The 22,798-nt window shown below is 34.6% G+C and overlaps 1 protein-coding gene across 1 annotated transcript in view; it reads left to right on the forward strand.

Moving 5' to 3' along the window:
• Nucleotides 1–22,798, forward strand: part of LOC115890792 — a 211,859-nt gene that overhangs the window by 169,095 nt on the left and 19,966 nt on the right. The window contains exons 4-5 of the mRNA XM_030911130.1: nucleotides 16,587–16,711; nucleotides 21,663–21,887. Of these exons, the coding sequence (XP_030766990.1) occupies nucleotides 16,587–16,711; nucleotides 21,663–21,887 (350 nt within the window). The remainder of the gene's footprint in view (nucleotides 1–16,586; nucleotides 16,712–21,662; nucleotides 21,888–22,798) is intronic.

Genomic DNA, 22,798 nt, shown 5'->3' on the forward strand with positions numbered 1-22,798 from the left:
CGATGGCAGTATTTCCTTTCCATCTAGATACATTCTTTTCAAGTTTTTCAAACTTCGCTTTCTGGTGAATGGCACTACTGCTGTTTTATCTGAGTTAATACTCAGCCCGACAGTCCTGCACCATCTCTCAGCGATGCGGAGTCCTCTTTGGATAATATCACACAGGGTGCCTTCATGTTTCCCCCGTGCAATGATGACTATGTCATCTGCATACCATATGCAGTGTATTCCCGCTAGAGTTAATTCTTCCATTAGTTCATCCACTACCAAGCTCCACAGTAGGGGGGAGGTCACTCCACCTTGTGGAGTTCCTTGCGTTGTTTTAACAACTACAGTTTTGGTACAACTGCTGTTCGTGTTGAGAGCATTTCCCAAAACCAGCGAATTATCGTACTGTTCACCCCTCTTGTTTCAAGAGATCGCTTGACCACGTTGTGAGGTATATTGTCAAATGTACCTCACTGCAATGTCCAAGAAGGCACAAAGTGCTGTTTCTTTGCTATCCAGGCTTGCCTGTCTTAGCTCAGTTAACTGGTACAGAGTAGTTTCTGTGGATCTACCCGCTCTATATGCATGCTGACTATCGTGCAGTGGTTTAACCTGTAGATGATTTACTCTAATATGGTTGTCCACTACTTTCTCCATCGTTTTTAATATGAACGATGTGAGACTAATAGGCCTAAATGATTTGGGGTTAGCCCAGTCAGTTTTGCCTATTTTGGGTATGAAGTTGACTTTCGCTCTTCTCCAGATGGTTGGTATATATCCCATCGCTAAGCTGCTTCTTGTAATGTTTAATAGATGGTGTGTAGCTATTTCCCTGACCCTTCTTTAGAAGGGCAGGAAAAATCCCATCTATTCCTGCTGTTTATAAGGCTGAAAGGTGTCAATAGCCCATTTCAGTTTTTGTTCTGTTATTACTAGCTTGGCTGTCTCCCAGTCTTCCTGCGAGGATTGTGGGGTTCGGTCGGAGCTACTTGCGTATCAATAGATATGCTACCTGGGAAGTGTGTATGAAGTAGGAGGTTAGCTCTCTCTTCATCTCCTTCCGTGTAGCTTCCGTCAGTTTTCTTAAGTGCCATGTTGGGGATGGGCCCACTCTTGGCCATAGCTTTCTGTAGCCTAGCTGCATAAGTAGTTGAAGTGATGTTTTCGCAAAAGCATCTGAAGTCAGACCGCTTTGCCCTTCTAATCTCCTTATTATACTCAGTTAATTTCTCGGCGTAGAGCTGCCATTCGCCGCTGGGTTTGGCTGTGTTGAAGAGTCGTCGGACCTCCGATCTAAGATTGGCCAGCTTTTTGTTCCACCAGGGGCTTGTTGTTACTTTTTTGTATGCCCTTACTGTGGGGCAACTAGATTCATATGCATCCAATATTGCACCACTGACTTCCCTTGCGTACCATTCTAGATACAGGTGGTTCCTAGCCCTACCTGCATCTATTTGGTCCAGGTTCTCTACGAGATTGGTATGGTATAGTTCCCAATCGGTTCTTCTTGGATTCCTTCGTGTTTCTGTTTGGAGTATGATTCCTCCTAATTTGAACTCGATGATTCTGTGATCTGATAGGGAAGGTTCCGTTGATACCCTCCAATCTTTCACGTAACTAGTTACACTAGCACTCCCGATTGTTAAATCTAATACTTCCGCCCGCGTTTTTGTCACAAACATGGGAGTGTTCCCTATATTGAGAACTTCAAGATTGAATGCTAAGAGGAATTCTAGTAAACACTCACCTCTAGTGTTAGTATTTGTGCTTCCCCATACCTCATTGTGCGTATTGGAGTCACATCCCAATAGCAGAGGTAGTCGCCGTTGGCTGCAGAATCGCGCGAGCTCCACTACTTCCGGAGGCGGTGTCTGCCCATCACCCGGAAAGTATGCAGAGGCAATCACGATATTTTTGCTACAACCCTCGATATTAAGTTGAACCATGATTGGAACAAGATCCCGGGTTGTAAATTCTGAAACACATGTGTAGTTAATGTTGTTTCTTATAAGAATACAGGCTCGGGGAAGTTCCTGCCTGTTATCATATATTACACTGGAATTTTTTCCAGACAACCCTTTAATTTGTCCCTGGTACACCCAGGGTTCCTGGGCTAGTACCATTACATATTGGTTTTTCTCAAAGAGTCTTGTGATTGTGGCAGAAGACCCTTTTGCATGGTGCAGGTTTATTTGGGATATCCCATGCATCAGGTTTCTGGGGTAGGTAAGGGTCCCCCTGTTGTAGGGAGGACAGGGTATTTCCCATCCCCCCCTGGCAACAGATGTTCCTCCTCCGTGGAGTGGTCATCAACCTCCTCCGAGGATATACACCCTTTCACGGCTGGAGTTACGCCAACCGTGTCCTTCACAGTCGAGGAGCTTGTCTCCGGCTGAGGTACTTGTGAGTTGGAGGCTGGAGTATTTGTCTCCATTTTCTCCCCCTCTTTAGCTTGTTCTTTTCTTGGACCTGATACCGGTACCGTCCCGAATCTATAATAGAGGTTATATCCTTCTTTCTCTATTGCCTCCTTGGATTTGAGGTCAATTCCTATTGTGAGGACCTGACCATGGCCCTCCTCCTTCGAGTTGAGGACTCGCCAGCTCGATGTACTCACATTCTCGTTCTGAGCTTGGATAAGGTCTAGCAGGTAGGCGGTGTCTTTCCCCTTGCTTCTTGGCAGAAAGACCGTGATGGTTGTCCCTTTAGGGATGTTTTCTCCCCTCATTGCAACCAGTCCCGGCCCCTGCCAATTTTTAAGCTTAGGTGCCGTTTCCACCAACCAATCCGCCGATTTTTCAGATGCACAATCTATGAGGATCATGCCCACCCTAAAGTGTATCCCCGCAAAGCGCAGCTGACCCACACTTTGTGGATCGTTGCGTCGCAATCCGCTCGCTACTACTTCGTCCAGTATCGCCTCTTCTAGAGCCGTTTGCTGCTCGGTAGTCAGTACAACCTCAGGATATTCCTTTGGAAGCACCGCAATTTTCACTTGTCCAGCAATAGCGGCATAGCTAGTGATACGTCCCTGCTTGCCTCTCGGTGTGGGACGGCTTTCCATCCTGGCTTTTTTCTCTCCTTGACGGAGCAAAGGGGAGAGGTTTTCGCTCCCTCTCTTGCCCTTTGGTGGAGATGCGCCAGGTTGTTTCTTGGTTCCTTTTTCAAGGAGAGTTTTGGCTTTTGCTTCCTCCGGAGCAAGTCCTTCGTGGAGCAGCCGGAGGTATCTCCGTACTTGTGCTCCGCTAAGACCTACTCTCAGCGGATCGTCTAACCCGCCTGGTTGACCCAAGCCTGGTAGACGGAACGGTAACTGGTGTCGCTTGTTAGGTCTAGAGGTGGACTCCCGAACCTTACTAGAAGAGGTGATAGCTTGTGTACCACTTGTGGAGGCTGGCCTCGCACAAGTGTCAGCCGCCCCTCCTGTAGTTCCCTTTGGGATTGGTCCCTTGGAACTTTCGTTCATAATGTTCCCAGTGTTACTAGGGGGTTTCCCCACAGCTTCACCGGTGGTGTTTTTATGATAGTTTGATCTCATAGTGTTCCCACGAGTCGCTAGGGATAGTCAGTCCACTTCTACAGAGCCCCGCATGTAGAAGTAAGGGGTAAATACAATGGGGTGCCCCCTGATGCCCCAAGGTTGAGACCAGTAATGGCTAGTCCTCTATCTAGCCACGCATCCCTTTGACCTGGCCCCGCCATCGTAGGATTTAGGTTTTTGGTGAGGTTGTCTCCTCTTGGTCCAGGCGGTTAAGCCAAGACCCCCCCACACCCTCTACCCGCGAGACTTGACCACAGACAGTAGAAGGTGCCTGGTTTAAATGTCTTGGTGCAATTCCCTGGCCACTACAGCCAGAGACAAGACAATGAGTGAGATGCTTCTTGGACCGAGCCAAAGTGCTAGAAGAGATTCCGCCAGCACCTGACAAGGAGCTTCCCCACCAACGACAAGGTCTTGCATCTCCTAGGGGAAGAATTGTACTATAGTCTGTCGTGTTCCATTTTTCGAAGAACTTCTTCATTTCTGGTTCTGGTGGTCCAAGATATTTTAAGTATTCTTCTGTATGTCCACATTTCAAATGCTCCGATTTTATTTAGAAAAAATAGATAAATAGTATTTAATAATAATGACATTCAAAATACAGAATCTTAAATTAGTGCACATATTTTCAAGGCTCGTAGATCTCGATGAAAGAAACATATTCTCTGTTGTCAATATTGTGGCACGGATGACTGATTGACTGGAAACTTATATGGTGAAATTTTGATAAAATAATTTAGTACACACTAAAAACACGGTATGTCGCTAGTGGTAGGAAAAATAATTTTTAGAGGTTACTAGTTTATTTGGTTGCCAGTGATATGCATATACAGGGTGTTTCCTAATTAATCTAGTAAATAAAAAATCGTTAGAAAACGAATTAAGGCGGGCTCTTAATAAGTATATTTATTTTTTTCTCGACAACCGTTTGATGAACAAGAAAAACTCAAAAGATCAATTTTGTTGAAAAAGGATGACCAGTCAAGAAAAAAAATTATTTTCTTTAAAAAAGCAGTGGTGTACCATTTATGTTAAGCAAAAAATCGATTTTTTTAAATTTTTAACACCCTGTAGATCAGAAAAGACGTACTTTAGACCTAATGGTTATATAAAAAAAATTTGTGAGGAATCACACCATAATTTTTTAGACTAATTCGAAAACACCCTGTATATTGTCAACTTGACAATGACTGCTGATAAATCAAAAAATACCTTTTCAGTGAAAAAAGCCTGATTTTCGCAGAAAATATTTTGATTTTTATTGAATTTGGGCCTGCGTTTGCAAATACTCGTTTGTTTTTTAATTTTCTATCTATCTAAATTTTAAATATCATAGACAGAAATAGTTTTATTATTTATTAACTGTAAAAATGGTGTTTTCTTGTTGTGTTGCATCTTGCAAAGAAACTAACAAAACTGCAAAAATGTATGTGTTTCCAAAAGACGATAAGGTATGTATCTTAGATAAAAGAAAACTATATGGTATGTAGTCGTTGTTTGATTTTTTTTCGTTCGCTTTAAAATTTATAAATCTCGGTCTATTCATTAGACAGCCAGTCGACTTACGATCATTTACATGAAACTCTGTAAAATAAATAAAAAAATAAATTCTAAAATATATATATATTCTTATGTTTTATTAAAGTTACTCTGATATACTAATATATCAGTGTAACTTTAAAAATAAATCCTTTGAATTCAAATTATAAACATAAAAAACATTTACAGCAGAAAAGGCGAAGGCGCTAGGTTAAACGTAGTCTCCACTAAAAACACGGCGGGGCGCTTTGACCCAAAATTTTACTATTAAGTTTCATATCTATCTTAATAGTAGATTATTTTCTTTTATCTATGAACAAGTCAGACCAATCTATTTGACAGTTATTGTCATTTGTCTTCTATATTTTTCTTTACATCTCGATTTAAATATTTTCTATATAGGGTGGTCCGAATTGTATTCTAGAAACTTCGGCAGCATATTCTGCAGATAAAAACAAGTAAAAAAGATCGTATATATGTATGTTCTAAAATAATTCGTTTCGAAAATACAGGGTGAAGAAGTATTATTTTTATTTCTGGGGTTGCCAAATAATTTATGAACTAGTATATAATATATCGATATTTGGATGGAAATTGGTGCCTAAAATTGGGAGTGTTTTCACGTGAGAAATTTGATTTCGATGTCAATATCATTCCTACTTGTAGGGGGGCGCCAATCACTACCTACAGGTTCTCTAACTGTTTTGAAGAGTACCTAATAACTTTTGGTCCAGATCTGTATAAAACTATTGAGTGGAAAAATATACATTTCCGTGATTTTCTACGTAAAAAAAGGTATCTTTGTCAAAATCGTTACGAGTAACCGTTCTTAAGATATTTGAAATGGAAATAGTGAATACATGTTATTATTGACAAAAACTACACATGTTGATTAGATAGATATTTAACTAAAATGATAAATTTGGGGACGTTTTATATTTTTGCATCAATCATAATTACTTTTAGACAAAATTATGATAAAAGAGTTTCTGTTGAACTTTTAGCACAAAAAAAAATCAAATATATTATTTGTGTCTAATATTATGTTCAATTTTCGTCAATCGTCACATGTATGGACTATTTCTATTCCAAATATCTTGGGAACCATTACTTCTAGTGATTTTTACCTAGAGACCCCTTTTTGTACGTAGAATACGATGGAAATGTATATTGTTTCACTCACTCAGTTGTGGCGTCCCCTGCAAGTAGGAGTCATATGACAAAAAACTTCGACACGCCAATTTTTATCCCAATATCGACTATATAGAGTGTCCCAGAAATAAGTACAGATATTTTAAGGGGTGGTATATCTCGATAAAAGAAACATAATTTGCTTTACCGTTCAAATAAGTTCAAAATAACCGAATTATTTTACTTTGAAAATTTCTAAAAAGAAATATTTTTTGCTAAAATTTTGAGATCCACTGAATCTTTTCGGGTTTTCTTTCTTGCAAATTTAATCTACTACCTATGTTGCCATATTATCAATAAATAATGTTTTTTAACTAAAAAATAAAAAAAATTCCAAAATGTTTTTCAAGAAATTCTAAATTTTCCAAAAAAAATTTTCGCGAGAAAACCTCATAGCCCTGTTGCCAGTTAAAATATCTGTACTAATTTTTGGGACACCCTGTAGATCAGATATTATCTGAAAAAGCCCGAAATAAAAATGAAACTTTCATTTTCACAACCATGTATCTCCGAAACTAATCGTTTTAGAATACTCTGCCCTCTATGACTATGCCGAAGTTTCCCGAATACAATTCGGACTACCCTGTATATTTCAATATCTTTCTATATTTAAATATGCTATTTTTCCATCATGTCCCTTGAATGCTTATTCCATGTATCTAGTACCTATGATACTGATTTGCAGTATACGGGGTGGTCCGAATTGTATTCCGGAAACTTCGCCAGCATATTCTGTAGATAAAAATAAGTAAAAAAGTTCGTATAAATGTATATCCTAAAATGTTTATTTTCGGAGATACAGGGTGTAGAAATTTCATTTTTATTTCGATTTTTTCCAAATAATTTCTGAAGTAACGTCAATATTTGGATGAAAATTGGTATCTGGGAGTTTTGTGACACGAGAAATTTGAATTTGATGTCAAAATTACCCCCTACTATTTGTAGAGGGCGCCACCTGCATGTTTTTTACCTGTTTTGAAGAGTAATAATTTTTCGACCGTACCTGTATTAAACCACTGACTAAAAAATATACATTTCCATGACTTTTTATGTAAAAATTGTCTCTTGGTAAAAATCGCTACGAGCAACCGTTCTCAAGATATTTAGAATGGAAATAGTCAATACCATGTCATTATTGACAAAAAATAAGCACACGTTGAGTATAGTTATTTGACTGAAATAATAAATTTTTATTTTTTTAAATTAATCATAAGTTTTTCTGCGAAAAAAATGATGATTAAACAGTTTCTTTTGAACTTTTGACACAAAAAGATTTCAAATTTATGATTTCAGTCTAATAACTATTTAGTCAACATCTGTAATTTATGTCAATGATGACAGGTATTTATAATTTCGATTCCAAATATCTCGAGAACCATTCCTCGTAGCATATGTATTTTTATCAAGAGACCTTTTTTATGTAAAAAAAGTCGAAAATGTATATTTTTTTGCTCAGTAGTTATACAGGTACCGACGAAAAGTTATTTCTCTTCAAAACAGTTAAAGCACATGTAGGTGGCGCCACCTACAAATGGGAGTCATATTGGCATCAAAATCAAATTTCCCATTTCAAAAAACACCCATCCACCAATTTTCATCCAAATATTGACGTTACTTTAGAAATTATTTGGAAAAAATTGAAATACAAATGAAATTTCTACACCCTGTATCTCCGAAACTAAGCATTCTAGGACATACATTTATACGAACTTTTTACTTACTTTTATCTGCAGAATATGCTGCCAAAGTTTCCGGAATACAGTTTGGACCACCCTGTATATCAATAATTATTAAAAGTAAGCTATAAGCACACCTGTCGTGAGGTGAGCTGTCAATTGCAGAAGATGGCCGAGCTCCAAACCTAATTTATTTAAAAAATAATCATCTCTATTTTTTTTTCTTGAATAATTCTGATATTCTAATAGTTATTTTGTTATTCTGGTCCAAGACGAATCCAGCAAATCATAGATCGATAAAATCAATCCAGCCGTTTTTGAATTATAAATGTATTAACTAATCCAAATTAATTTTAATTATTTCGATCAGAAAATTGTTGAAGATTTTTAAATTTTATGTAAATCGCTAGTTTAAAATTCTGCCATTCCTGCATAATTTAAGTTCATAGTAATAACGACCAATTGAACCTGTCAATTTCGAATGCAAAAAACTATGTACTACTCTATTAGCAGCACTAGAAAAGCTAATATCCGCCCGGGTATATCTCATTCTGCTGTCACTTTTCTGCTTTCGCAGCACCTAATGACACGGTACTCTCGCGATCGCTACCACACGAGCCTCGACGGCCGCCGCTACGGGGCTGGAAAGAATGGAAATCGTTTAGAAAAACGAACAATTATGGTACGACCAAGGTACCACTTAGCAAAATACCGACCGCGGGTTTCAATAGGCACGGCCGCAATCGATAACATTCAATAGGCAAGATGATACGAGCGCGAGATGATAGACAAGAACGGACAACAACCTCGAGTTGTTGATGGTTTTGTTTTGACGGTCGAGATAATCCCATTTGCATTGTATAGAGATCGGTGTACCTATTATATACAGGGTGAGTCTTAAATAAGCACAAATATTTGCAGGGGTGCATTGTATATTTCGACCCCAACCAATAAACATTTGTCACAACTTATGGTAACATAAACATATATAAGGGCTATATTAAGGTATACATACATTTTTAAGGGTTTTATAATGTTACCCCAGTAATATATTAGGTTTATATGGTGACTATAACCTAGAGATATACAGGGTTGTTCACCACATACGACACGGAGTATTGTAGCTAAACGACTAGGATTTTACAAATTCTAAGTTTTGGGTTCGTTGAAGGACTATTAGAGCTACAATTTAAAAATATTTTTACAAGATACAGAGTGTCCCAAGTAAATAAAAAATATCAAAGTTCTATTTTTTTAAATGGAACACCCTATATATTATTACATTTTTAGTTTCTACGATTAAAATAAAGGTAAATTTGATTAAGGTTTTTTACACTTAAACCTTGCCGTTTTTGAAATATTTTCAATTTTGTTAAATTGCAGTATAAATTTTAAGACTTCATTTCTCCGAGGGTATCAAAGTTTTTAATACTAAATATTTACTGAAGTTTATTTATTGGTCAGTTATTGTGTTGCAATAATAAAAACTTTACTACCTTATACAGAGTGTCTAAAAATTTATTTTAAATAATTACTAGCTTTAAACGGCAATAACTTGTTTAATTTAAATAGAACACCCTGTATATTTTATGAGAATCAGATGCACAATTTAATTGTCTATCAAATTGTGTTATACCATTTTTTACCTATCTCTTCAAGTTTCCGTAGAAAATGCATTTTCTTGTAATTTACAACTCATTTATCACTATACCCATGGAATACTGACATTTTAGAATATTTTTAAATAGTACAGATACTAATATTGTCGATACAGTTCGTTTATTTCATTAAAAAATTAAAAAAAACTGTTTAAATATTTGTTAAAGAGGACCAATTAATATGATTCCAGTATTCAAACTACATTAATTGACTGTTTGCGTTGATTAATAATAATTGCTCCAAATACTAAAAAACTGAATTATGTATGTGTATTAGACAGTGTGGTAAAAAGTAACACATTAAAAATGATATTTAAGTTTTTGACAAATGCTTATTTATAACAACAGAGACGTTTATTTTCATGACTTATTATTATATTGATTTCTGATTCAAATCCACATTTATTTAGAATAATTTATTAACGAACATAATTATGTATGTTGTTAATTAGTATTTGGGCGGAAATACTGGTGGTATATTTAATTAATGGTATACTCTTTCATAAAGATTTAAATAGTTTTTTTTGTATATAAATGGGCTAGTAATATTATCGTTTCACTAAAAACTATAATATTACTAGCCTGTACATTTTGTACATTTGTTGTTTTAAAAACAATCTAAAATGTCAATATTCCATGGTGATAAATGAGGCGTAAATTATAAGAAAATGCATTTTCTACGAAAACTTGAAGGAATAGGTAAGAAGTGGTATAATACAATTTGATAGACAATTAAATTGTGCATCCGATTCTCATAAAATATACAGGGTGTTCTATTTAAAGTAAATAAGTTATTGCCGTTTAAAGCTTGTAATTATTTAAAATAAATTTTTAGACACTCTGTATAAGGTAGTATAATTTTTATTATTGCAACACAATAACTGATCAATAAGTAAACTCCAGTAAATATTTAGTATTAAAAACTTTGATATCCTCCGAGAAATGAAGCCTTAAAATTTATACTGCAATTTCGCAAAATTGAAAATATTTCAAAAACGGTAAGGTTTAAGTGTAATAAACCTTAATCAAATTTACCTTTATTTTAATCGTAGAAACTAAAAATGCAATAATATACATGGTGTTCCCTTTAAAAAAATACAACTTTGATATTTTTTATTTATTTGGGACACTCTGTATCTTGTAAAAATATTTTTAAATTGTAGCTCTAACAGTCCTCCAATGAACCCAAAACTTACAATTTGTAAAAATCTAATCGTTTAGTTACAATACTCCGTGTCGTATATGGTGAACAACCCTGTATAACAAGGTGATATAAAATTTTCCATCACCATTTTATAAAACTTTTAGTAATCTTTACCGACGATGGTAACATTAATGAGTTATAGTCTCTCCAACGACAAGATCCTTGACAGTGATAGATGTGTCTGTCATTTTAATTTCAAAGTAGTTTATTTTATTTTACAAAGAAATAAGTTGGTACAAAAACGCATAGCGGGAAATTAATATATTTAAAATTTGACTGACAAGTGATTACTTCAAAATATTGTAAAAAACTGTATAAAACTGAAAAAATGTAATCGAGTTATTTTATTTAACAAAAAAAGGGTATGTGTTAATACAAAACAAACAAGAACAAGATACCACATACCAAAAAAATATAAAAAGAACTATTTCTTACTTTCCAGCTTCATGAAACTTCCCGCATTTATGATTATATTTATCAATATAACTTACTTATGTACAAATACAAATTTGTAATATTCCACAGGAATAAATAAAACAACATAAATAAAACAAACTATTTTATTAATAATAACACTTACCAAATTTTATACCTTAAAGGTTGATTAATTAACTTTAATCTTAATTTTTTAAACCAAAACCTTTTGACATTATTTTTCTGCAGTACTAGAATCAATTATATACCTATTGTGTGATGTCGATATTTTACAGCTACTCCAGTTGTTACTATGTGTTTAGTATATGGTTTAGTATGGTCCTTCTACCATATACGAGATGCACTTATCTACGACGAGATGGTATACGAACTTTATTGATGGTAACTTTATTGGTTTATAGTACTTTCTGCCTGGGCAGCGAGTATTAATCATAAACTGTGCTCTGGGTTTACAGTTAATTTTCACTCGATTTTTCCTCCACTTGACTTCAAAAGACACAAAACACACGTAATAACACGAATCAAAGTGCATCATCTTCCAAAACATAGGGTATTTGACAAATGTTGACACAAAATTATAACCTATAATTTGGCAAGACTTTGACGAGCGTCAAAAATCTAAAGGCGAGTTCATACGCATCGACGCCGGCGTCCGTTTGTCGTTCAACGTTCCGTCAAACCAATAAAATTGAAATACGATCTGTCATTTTTGAAATAAACCAATAAAACTGGTTAAAAACAACAAGAGACGACGCATGACGGATTTATATTTAAACTAATCCATAGTTAACTTAAAAGTTACTAGAAACTTTTTTTAGTAAAATAAATAGATTGGTATGGGACGTCATCTGCTTTTTTCTGTGATCGTCTGTCGAAATCTTACCTGAGAAAAAAAAAACAGAGTATATATAGGATTTGTGGTAACCCCATTTATACAAATTAGACAGCTGCAGTTATGTACGCGTGTTGTTAATCACTACTATAACAATTCGGTCTTGTTAGTGCTGCCAGTATTACATTAAAAACTTTTAGTGTTAATATAGTAACAGTTGTATCTTATATAAATCTTTGTAAGTTCTAGTAACGGAAATTACTCTTATAATATTTAATTTAAAGTAATTATTACCAGGTAGCAACTGTCAAATTGAAGTTTGACTTCATGTAATGTCATTTTGACAGAACATAGTTGATAGATGTATATGTATTCTTAAGATATAATTGGATATTATAAATAGATTTTATTTGTCCTTTGCGTTTTTTTGCTTCTGATGACGAGCGGAGATATGTCTCCTGACACGTTAGGCATTTTTGGTCACTCCAAAAAATCTTTATGGGTATTTCGCCACTACAAGAAAATCTACAAAATAAAATAGTTATTTTTTGTAAACACTAATGCGTTAATCCCAAACGGAAACTACTTGTCAGAAGTTAGGTTTACATATATACAAATTTGCCTAACGAACAAAAAAATGCTTAACGTTTCGGAAAGTTTATTTCTTTCCGTCGTCGGAAGCCAAAAAAAAAATACAAAGGATAAAGAAAAAAAACTATTTAAAATATTTAAATTCAACTATTCGAGAACACTTCAGTTTTCTAAAAAAGATACGTCTACAAAAACCGTTGACGTTCTGTTAAAATTACATTATATCCAGTTAAACTTCAAAATTAACAATTACTACCTGAGATAACAATTACTTAATAAGGTAAAACCAAAAAGCCCCAAACTTTCTGTATGATTATTTTTAATTTTTACGTACGTATGTTATGTTTGTTTATGTATGGTTCACACTTTCTGTATGGTTATTTTCAAATTTTACGTATGTTATGTTTATTTATGTTATGTTCTTTAAAATCAAAGAAGCGATTGCCATACATTACTAACATCTACAGATGCATGAGCAATACATTTATTTTTATTAGATTGTATTAAAAAAGCCTCTTTTATTTTTCTTTTAGAGGCTATCGCTTCTTTCATTATAATTTTGGCGTTATTAAAATTATTTTGTGCCCTGTGTCCCATGAATGCTGACAAATCTTAGATTTGTGAAAATCTCTCTTTCTTAAATAATCTTTATGTTCTTTAATTCGAACATTTTAGGGTCTAGATGTTTCAACAATGTAAAACTAACTTATAACTTAAGAATACATATACATCTATCAACTACGTTCTGTTAAAATAACATTACATAAAGTTATTTTTTGTCGGTTAGGCAAATTTGTTTTACTCAAAGGTTTTAGTTTGGTTTGGTTTTTCCATTTGAATTCAGCGCCGTGATGTTTATAAAAAGCAACCTTTTTTATTTTGTAGGTAGAGATGAAAAATCCAGAATATTTTTCAAGAAACAGAAGTTTTAAGTAATAATTATGTTTTTCGAATTTTAATACAGGCATTTTGGGCGTTTGATATATGTTTCTGCATGTTTACATTTCAGAACAAATAATTAAAATACCACGAGATTAATCACCGTCAATTAAAAAACGCACAAATTAAATCTTTATAAATACACGCGTCTGTCATATCAAGAGACCGACAATAATTTTATTGTAATGACTCGATTTGCATATCAAATGAATCCACAGACCCCCCTGGGCCGTTAAATAGAAGAAAAAACATGGAAGAATGCGTCGCGCGAGATAATTTGTCTCGGCATGTGCGTCTGTAATTTCTCTTGTAAAAACATGGATACAGCGGCATAATTGTGCTGTCCCTATTAGACGCGACTACTATTAAATATTTATGTTTGAGATTGAAATTAACAACATTATCTGTCTTTTCCTTATCTTATTATAGGGAATATTTCACTCATGTACAAAAAATCCCATATAAAGCGGGTAATTTTCAGTGAAAATTGCCCGCTAAAATCGAAAATTACCCGGCGAAAATTTCCCGCAGAATGTCTAAGTGACAATGACACATTTGTAACTTAGACGTAAATTATTTTTATAGTAGGTATTCTAAAAATTTCTCGATTTGGAAACGATTCTTTAAGGGCAATTGAAAAAAAGTTGCCGAAAGTAAGCCGAAAAACACTATAATTAATCACCAGTATGTATGGGAACAGTTTATGAACATTATAAAAGATAGAAACTACATTTTGGATGCGAACTATCGGCTATTGGAACTCAATCTCAGCACTGGCCAATATTTTGACCGATTGGGCATTTAGTATGAAAAGGAAAAACGGCCAAGACTATAAGTATTTTACGGTAAAAACTATTTGGAATGTAACAGCCAAGCTATTAATGGAAAAATACCAAAAAGTATATAATATTAAATTTAATCCTTTTACTGACACCGAATTTAAAATCTCCCGAGAGGCAAAAAGTGCCAATAGGAAGGAATTGCAGATGGACCCTCTAAAAAGAAAACAAAACTGTAAGGCACTCAAATACGAATACGAAGAATTCAAATTGATGGTAAGAAATTGTAATGAAGAATGTCCCGATGGTTTGCAAAAAAATTGTATTATCCTACGAATTGGCATGGCGAGGAGAGGGAGGAAAATGTTTTGTTTCCTATTTAAATATGATATTAACAATATAGGACAACCCACCGGTCGCATTGAATACAACCCGATATTCGATAAAACCACTCAAGGAGGAGATAAACCTTGTTTAACTGTAAATCCTTCCTGGAAAATGGGAAAATGGTTCAAGAACGTTCCTGTTGGGAAAAATACTGTTGCTCAATGGGTGTATATCGAAGCGAAAAAATCAGGTTTGGCTACGGAGAAAGTAAAAATTTCTAATTATTCGCTAGTTGCAACAGCTGTGTCGACACTAGCAAAGAAAGGAGTTGATGAGAACACAATGGTCAAAATAACTGGGCACGCAAACCCGAAGTCAGTTAAACCTTACCTTCAACTCGATGATAAACATTATGTAAATATAGTAGAAAAAATGAGAGACAATGAAACTGCTAGAAGTTCTAATAATAATAGACAGTTAAAGCACGGCCAAAGACGTAGCCGTAAACGTATCGTTTGACATGTACGCTTGCGCAGTGAGAAATTCACTTGCGTTTACGGATACGTGATACGTATCTTTACGTGCCTTTACGTACGTACAAAACGCAAACGTATCGAGCCGAAGGAGTTTCGATTTTCACCCGAATGATGCCGAACGTACAAATTCACTAACAACTCGTTTCCACAACTGGCTAGTAATTAAGTTATTTCATAAATTTTGGGTCCAGTCACAGAACTGGGCCTATTTTATTACAATAAATTAGTATGAAAATATTAAGCATCATAATAAACTCATTTTGGAATCTATTTAATTAAATGCTAGTTCTTATAGCTAAAATCCATATGAGGATTCTAAAAGATGGAATCTAATAAATAATCATAAAGCTGTGTCTGTTTTCAAATATTTTTTTATTACGAAGAGCATTTTAAGTTGTAAGGACTACTTTCTGTAATAAAATAATTTCCGTTTATAATTTTCTTCATTTTTCGATATTACTTTTATAAATTTAATGTGGAATCAATGGAATAATAGATATCCATTTTCAATTTTAAAATTAAATAAATTGTTTCACAAAATAATTTAGAATTACCAATGTACCATTTGCGTTACGTACGTCAAAATACTTGCTTTAACTGTTGTTTACACGACAACGCAACGGCAGACGTAACGTAAGTTTCAGCGTTACGTGTCGAGAGATACGTATACGTATTGTGCCTTGCTTTAACTGTCTAATACTAATGTTTTTGTACCTACTCTAGGTTTTTTTAATTTCAATTCCAAAAAAAATTTTGCATCTTCAAGTACCGCAACGGAATTTAAACATAATAATTTTTATAACTGTGTTTTTCACTGCAATTCTTCATGTAATTTTTAATTTGTAATATTATAAGTTCTGTTTAATTTTATTGTTTCATTTTTAAACAGATTTTTTTAATATGTTCAAATAAATGTTTTTAAAAAATCTATGTATTTTCACTCGTTATCATGTTTTTTATTTGGGATATATTCTACCGAATTACACTCGTGCGTCAAAATTAACCTGATAATTTTTCATTTAAGCATGTTGTCAATAAAAAACAGCATTCGTTTATATTCATATTTTGGAAGAGTCCTCCTCCTTCGGAGTCTTATGGCAAAATATGAATATAAACTCATGCAGTTTTTAAACAACATGCTTTCATGAAAAATAATCGGTAATTGCCCAAGTGCATCAAACTTGGGTAATTACTTCCGATAATTTCTTTCTGTAAAGTATAAAACTCTTACAATAATTTTACTACTGCTAATAATAATGAAACTAATTTAAAAAGACAAATTTGGAAAAATCTCAAGTATATCTGCTCTTTATTTATACCGATTTTCTATATTTAATATTTTTGTTTCAGCTGCTAGGCCAGGAAATGTGTGCTACAGCAATGCTCACTGTCGTTTATGGACAGCAGACAGCCATTGTGATTTCCTCATTCCTAACTTGTTTGGAAGATGTTCCTGTAATTCACCATTTAAACAGGTATAACAGAAACTTCTTAACAAATTAATTCTCTGCGAAATGTGTTGTTATAAATTTTATTTACCTATAATCTTTAAGCACCTATATACAGGGGGCGCCTCTCAAACGCTGCGGTAGGTCCAAGGAGAACGACAGTTTGCATTGATATGACATTTTGTGAGCATATGTTTTTTTCAAAAGGTTAATTCAAAGCACTTTTTAGAAATATAGAGAGTTCTACAGGGTGTCCCCCAAAAAGTTACATATCAAAGTTGTATTTTTTGTTATGGAGCACCCTATATATTAATTGATTTTCGGATTCTGGGAGAAAAATAAAGGTGAGTTTTATAAGAGAAGTATATGACTCAAATCTAAAGTTTTTGACATATTTAACAGTTTCTATAAAAAGAAAAAAAAATTAAATTACAATAAAAGCTACCTAAATTGGAATTTACCCGGTATAGCCTAATATGTAGTTAAACTAACTATTGTACTTTATATCAAACTAAAACTTGATTCAAAAAGTTATACAAGGTGAGACAAAATTAATATTGAACATTGGTCGCCTTTAAAAGCATAGTCCAACTTTAAGAACTAGTTATCATTTTGTGTCAGTTAAAACAAAAAAAATTCTCAGAAATTTGCCGAAAATGCAAACTTATCCTACCTCAGAGAGAATTGATATGACTCTATTAGTTGGTGAATGTAATGTACATTCACCAATTAATAGAACACTTCAATGCTCCTGATGAGAGCCGCATCTTCGGTTTGAATTAGGTTGAATCTCTTTAGCAGGGTTTATAGGAACTGTGCTTTTGGCAAGAAATAATTTTATTGCTGTTCTTACAGTTTTGTGAAACTTGTTACTATTTTATTTACTTCTTAGAACGTTTAGAAGTACAAGTCCTTGTGCTGAAGAATTGCTCTTCGCAGCTCTTGAAGCGAATTCGGCAGGAATTCCTTTTTTGTTAGCTCATCATCAGTATATTCCTTTTGCGCCATTTTCCAATAAATACACACACAACTTACTACATCACAGTAAATACCAACAATAAACCAACTTTGATCTGAGTAGATCTTTATAATTTGATAAAATCTAGGATGGCTGTGATATGTCTGACGTTACTTCATCATAGCTGTCTAATTAGTCCAACTTTAACAACTTGTTATCATTTTGTGTTAATCAAAACACAAAAAAAATTCTCAGAAATTTGCCGAAAATGCAAACTTATCCTACATCACAAAGAATTGATATGATTCTATTAGTTGGTGAATGCAACGTGCATTCACTAATTAATAGTGTCATTACATTAAATTAGTTTTTTATGGGGATATATTAAAGACAGTGTTTACAAAACTCGACTAACTATTGTCGACAACATGTAAAAGACCCTTTTGAAAAGACAATCATTTTATGCACTTAACAGGATAGGAAGCATTTTGAGCATTTGATTTCATCTAGCCTAATGTTGTCACATAATTATAGGTTTATATCTAGTTTTAATTCTGGAATAGTTAAAATATGTTTTAAACGTGTATCTTTTTATTGCCGTTGAGTATTTTACTAATTTTTAATTTTCGTTAAATTAACAAAAGGTATATCTCCAAGATTTTTTCAAAAATAAAGATCTACTGACGCAAAATCAGAAAAATTAAAATATCTAGGAATATCGTTGTCTGAGGGGTAGGCAACCTTAATAATATTTTGAAGATATTTAAATTCCGCATTGAACACCAGAAAAATATACTGGGTGTTCTATTTAAAATAAAGGAGTAACTTGCTTTTAAAAGTGACTAATGTTCCATATTAATTTTGTCTCACCCTGTATAACTTTTCGGGTCAAATTTCAATTTTGTTTAACATAAGTGGTTACAGTAATTAAATATCAGGCTATACAAGGTCAACTAAAATTTAGGTAGCTGTTATCGAATTTTAAAATTTACTCTTCATTTTCATAAAATGTGAAATATGAAAAAAAAATCCTTAGATTTTTGGTATATGCTTCTTTAATAAAACACACCTTTATTTTTTTCCTAGAATCCGAAAATCAATTAATATATAGGGTGATCCATTAGAAAAAACATAACTTTGATGTGTAACTTTTTTTGGGGACACCCTGTATAATTCTATATATTTTATAAAAATGCTTTCAGTTAACCTACATATGCTGCCAAAATTAATTTCGATATAAACTACCGTTCTACTTGGAGCTGCAGCGGCGTATGAGAGGCGCCACCCTGTATTTTAAAATATGGTTAATAGTAAAATAACACGGGTTCACACCAAATACAACAATATTCTTTATTTCGAGAAGTACGTTTTACGTTTCACTAATTATATTACCATCATCTGTAGATGATTTAAATTGCTTTAATAAGAGATCTCTTGATGATGCTAACTCTAAATGGCTTCAAACCACCAAAATTCAAAGTAAAATGTTGTGGGGTATTGTAGTAAAGAAGACTTATTTTTTAAGATGGCTTTTTACAAGAAGCTTTTTACGAGAATTAGCCACCGATTCGTATCACTCTTAGTTTCAGCAATAAGAATGATGACCACTGTAATTATCACCACCTTCTCTATACAGGGTGTTCCTTAATGATATATGTACTACCGAGTGTACTACTATTTAGGGAGACGATTGTTCGATTAAATTTTTGAAAAAATCTCCATATAGCTGTATGTAGAGAATGTAGAATATTTAGGAGGGGAGTTAATCACCGCGACCTTATAGATCTATTGTGTGTTCCCCTTTCTTGAGTTATAACTCGTTATAACTCATCATAGAGTCTCAGGGCTTTAAGAAAAGCCAGTATCTGAGACGGCTCCACAGAGGCCAGCTCTCCATCCTCGACATCAGACGTACCAAGGTTCATGGCACGAATGGTCGTCGTCTCGGCGCACTCAGTGTTAAGGTGTTGTGGTGTTTCCCCATTATCCCCACAAAATCTGCATTCGCCGTTGTTTCTCAGTTTCAGCCTACTGAGATGTTCGTTGAGGAGACAGCGTCCTGTTAGAAATCCCGTGACAATCCGAAGATTGTTTTTACTTAAATCAAGGAAACCCTTTGATTTTTCTCGGTCATAAGTTCTAAGGAACTTTTTCGAGTGTCTTAGACCGTTGGAGGACACCCATTCCAAGTTACGGATCGAGTCTTCCAGATTCTTCAGTTCCGCTTTCAGTTGGTTCCCGTTTGGAAAACAGAACGGTTAGTGGAGTGTTCGCTCCTTTTCTAGCTAGATCATTTGCTTTTTCATTGCCTTCTATCCCTTGGTGAGCAGGCACCCAGAGTAGGAGGACTTTATTTTCTTTGCCTAATTTGTTGAGCTTCTCTAGGCATTCTTTGACCAACTTCGAATTGATGGTTACTGAGTTGATCGCATTAAGTGCTGCTTGACTATCGGATAGGATTACAATTTCCTGTTTTCGATAGTTCCTATCTAAGATAAATTGTTCGCATCTTTCGATAGCGCAAATTTCTGCTTGAAGGATACTGGGGTAGGTGCCCATTGGTTCGGAATATTCAGTTCTCGGCCCAAATACTCCTATCCCTGTCCCTGCTTTGGTTTTGGAAGCATCAGTATACCACGTGATGGTATGGTCTTTTATATACTGAGTAAGCGTTTCTTTCTTCCAATCCTTTTTATTACTCAATACTACGGTGAGGTGTTTCTCAAAGTTGTAGATTCTTGGTATGTCATCCACTGGGAGATGGAGAAGTGGAATTTTCTTTTTGAGGGTGTTCCAAGCCCCTGACCTGAAAATTCTCCCAGTACTGTTTCCGTCAGTAACCATTCTAATCATTGTCGCATTGACATAACTACCGACGACAATGTGCAGTAGTGTTAGGTCTAGAATGACCTCCATTGCTGCTGTTGGACATGTTTTCATGGCACCTGTGATGCAGATACATGTCAGTCTCTGTACTTTGCACAGGTTTTGCCTTGCTGTACGTTGCTCTAGTTTTGTATACCAAGCAACTGCTCCATAAGTAATCATGGGTCTTACTATCATGGTATACATCCAGCGCAAAATGTTAGGTGCGCAGCCCCACCTATTTCCCGCCAGTCTTCTGCATATCATGAGAGCCTTTGTGGCTTTGCTGGTAATGTTCTTAATATGCCTGTTCCAGAGAAGTTTACTATCCAGGATTATTCCCAGATATTTCACTTCCTGTGATGGCAGTATTTCTTTCCATCTAGATGGATTCTTTTCAAGTTTTTCAAACTTCACTTTCTGGTGAATGGCACTACTGCGGTTTTATCTGAGTTAATACTCAGCCCGACAGTCCTGCACTATCTCTCAGCGATGCGGAGTCCCCTTTGGATAATATCATACAGGGTGCCTTCATGTTTCCCCCGTGCAATGATCACTATGTCATCTGCGTACCCTATGCAGTGTATTCCCGCTAGAGTTAATTCTTCCAGTAGTTCATCCACTACCAAGCTCCACAGTAGGGGGGAGGACACTCCACCTTGTGGAGTTCCTTGCGTTGTTTTAACAACTACAGTTTTGGTACCTATCTCAGCCTCTGCTGTTCGTGTTGAGAGCATTTCCCAAAACCAGCGAATTATCGTACCGTTCACCCCTCTTGTTTCAAGAGATCGCTTGACCACCTTGTGAGGTATATTGCCAAACGCCCCTGCAATGTCCAAGAAGCCACAAAGTGCTGTTTCTTTGCTATCCAGGCTGTATATATAGCTGTATGTCCTAAACGTTTTAAAATTATATTTTAATTAATTGCAAATACTGTTTTTCTTAGTTACTCTTTATACTGTATATTATCAATAACTTAAAATACCTAACACTTAATAAAATTACAGCACCTTAAACTTCGTGTATAATATGCACATTTATTGAAAAATAAGACACTACATCTCTCGTAAACTTAGGCATCTGTACCTACTTAAGATCAACCAGCACGCACCGATTTATAATTAATATGTAAATTATAGCGTAAACTTTCATTAGTTAGGTGACTCGTGCGTACGATCGGCCTTTCAAAGTCAGCCGACAACAACCCCGCCCCCTATCAAGGAGATTACGACGCCCCTGGCGGAAGATATCGAAACTAACGCTATAATCACGCCGGATTCCGTCAACGAAATCAAGAAATATACGGTGTTGACCAAAGCGGCAACCACACCAATAGGAGGGCAGTTGAATGGAAATGGTTCTTCAGTTCCAGTGTCCAGTGTAAGAAAACTATTTTATTTAGAATTAACACCAGTTGTTAGATTTGCACCTACAATTAATTAAAAAATTAATAATTCATATATTTTAATTGCTTTTGAAGTAATAGTTTAAACGTCAAAATATTATTAGACCGACATTTTGATAGACTCAGCAGCGATTTTTATTATTTGTTTGCTAAAACTGCCTCTATTAGTTTCGGGGTTTTAGTATCCCATCACCAGGCTAACAGGAGACTTAAGTAGATTAATTATTATACAGAGTGGTCGGAATTGTATTCCAGAAATTTAGGTAAAAAATAACTAAAAATAATTAAAAAAGTTCGTATAAATGTATGTCCTAAAATGTTTAGTTTCGGAGACGCAGGGTGTAGAAGTTTCATTCTTATTTCGATTTTTTCCAAATAACTTCTGAAGTAACATCAATATTTGGACAAAAATTGTCGTCTGGGAGTTTTTCGACATGAGAAATTTGATATAGATATCAATGTGACTCCTACTTGTAGAGGGCGCCATCTGCATATTTTTAACTGGTTTGAAAAATAATAACTTTTCGTCCGTACCTCTAGGAAACTACAGAGAAAAAAAGATATATTTATGGGGTTTTCTACGTCTTTTCTACGTCTCGATATATTTGAAATCGAAATTATCAATACCTGTCACCATTGGCAATAGCTATATTTTAATTAATTAATAAATATGTTACTCACTCAGTAGTTTTATACAGGCACGGAAAATATATTACACTTCAAAATAGTTAAAACACATGTAGGTGGCACCCCCTATATACAGTGAGCCTTAAATAAATGCAAATATTTTCAGGGGTGGTATATTTCGACCCCAGAAACACGTTTGTGAGCTTTTTTCGCAAAAAAAGATGTTGAAAATCGTGCATTTTCTTTTAAATTTCCTTGT

Source organism: Sitophilus oryzae, unplaced genomic scaffold (genome assembly GCF_002938485.1).
Source record: "Sitophilus oryzae breed Bouriz unplaced genomic scaffold, Soryzae_2.0 scaffold_926_pilon_pilon, whole genome shotgun sequence".
Taxonomy (NCBI): Eukaryota; Metazoa; Arthropoda; class Insecta; order Coleoptera; family Curculionidae; genus Sitophilus; species Sitophilus oryzae.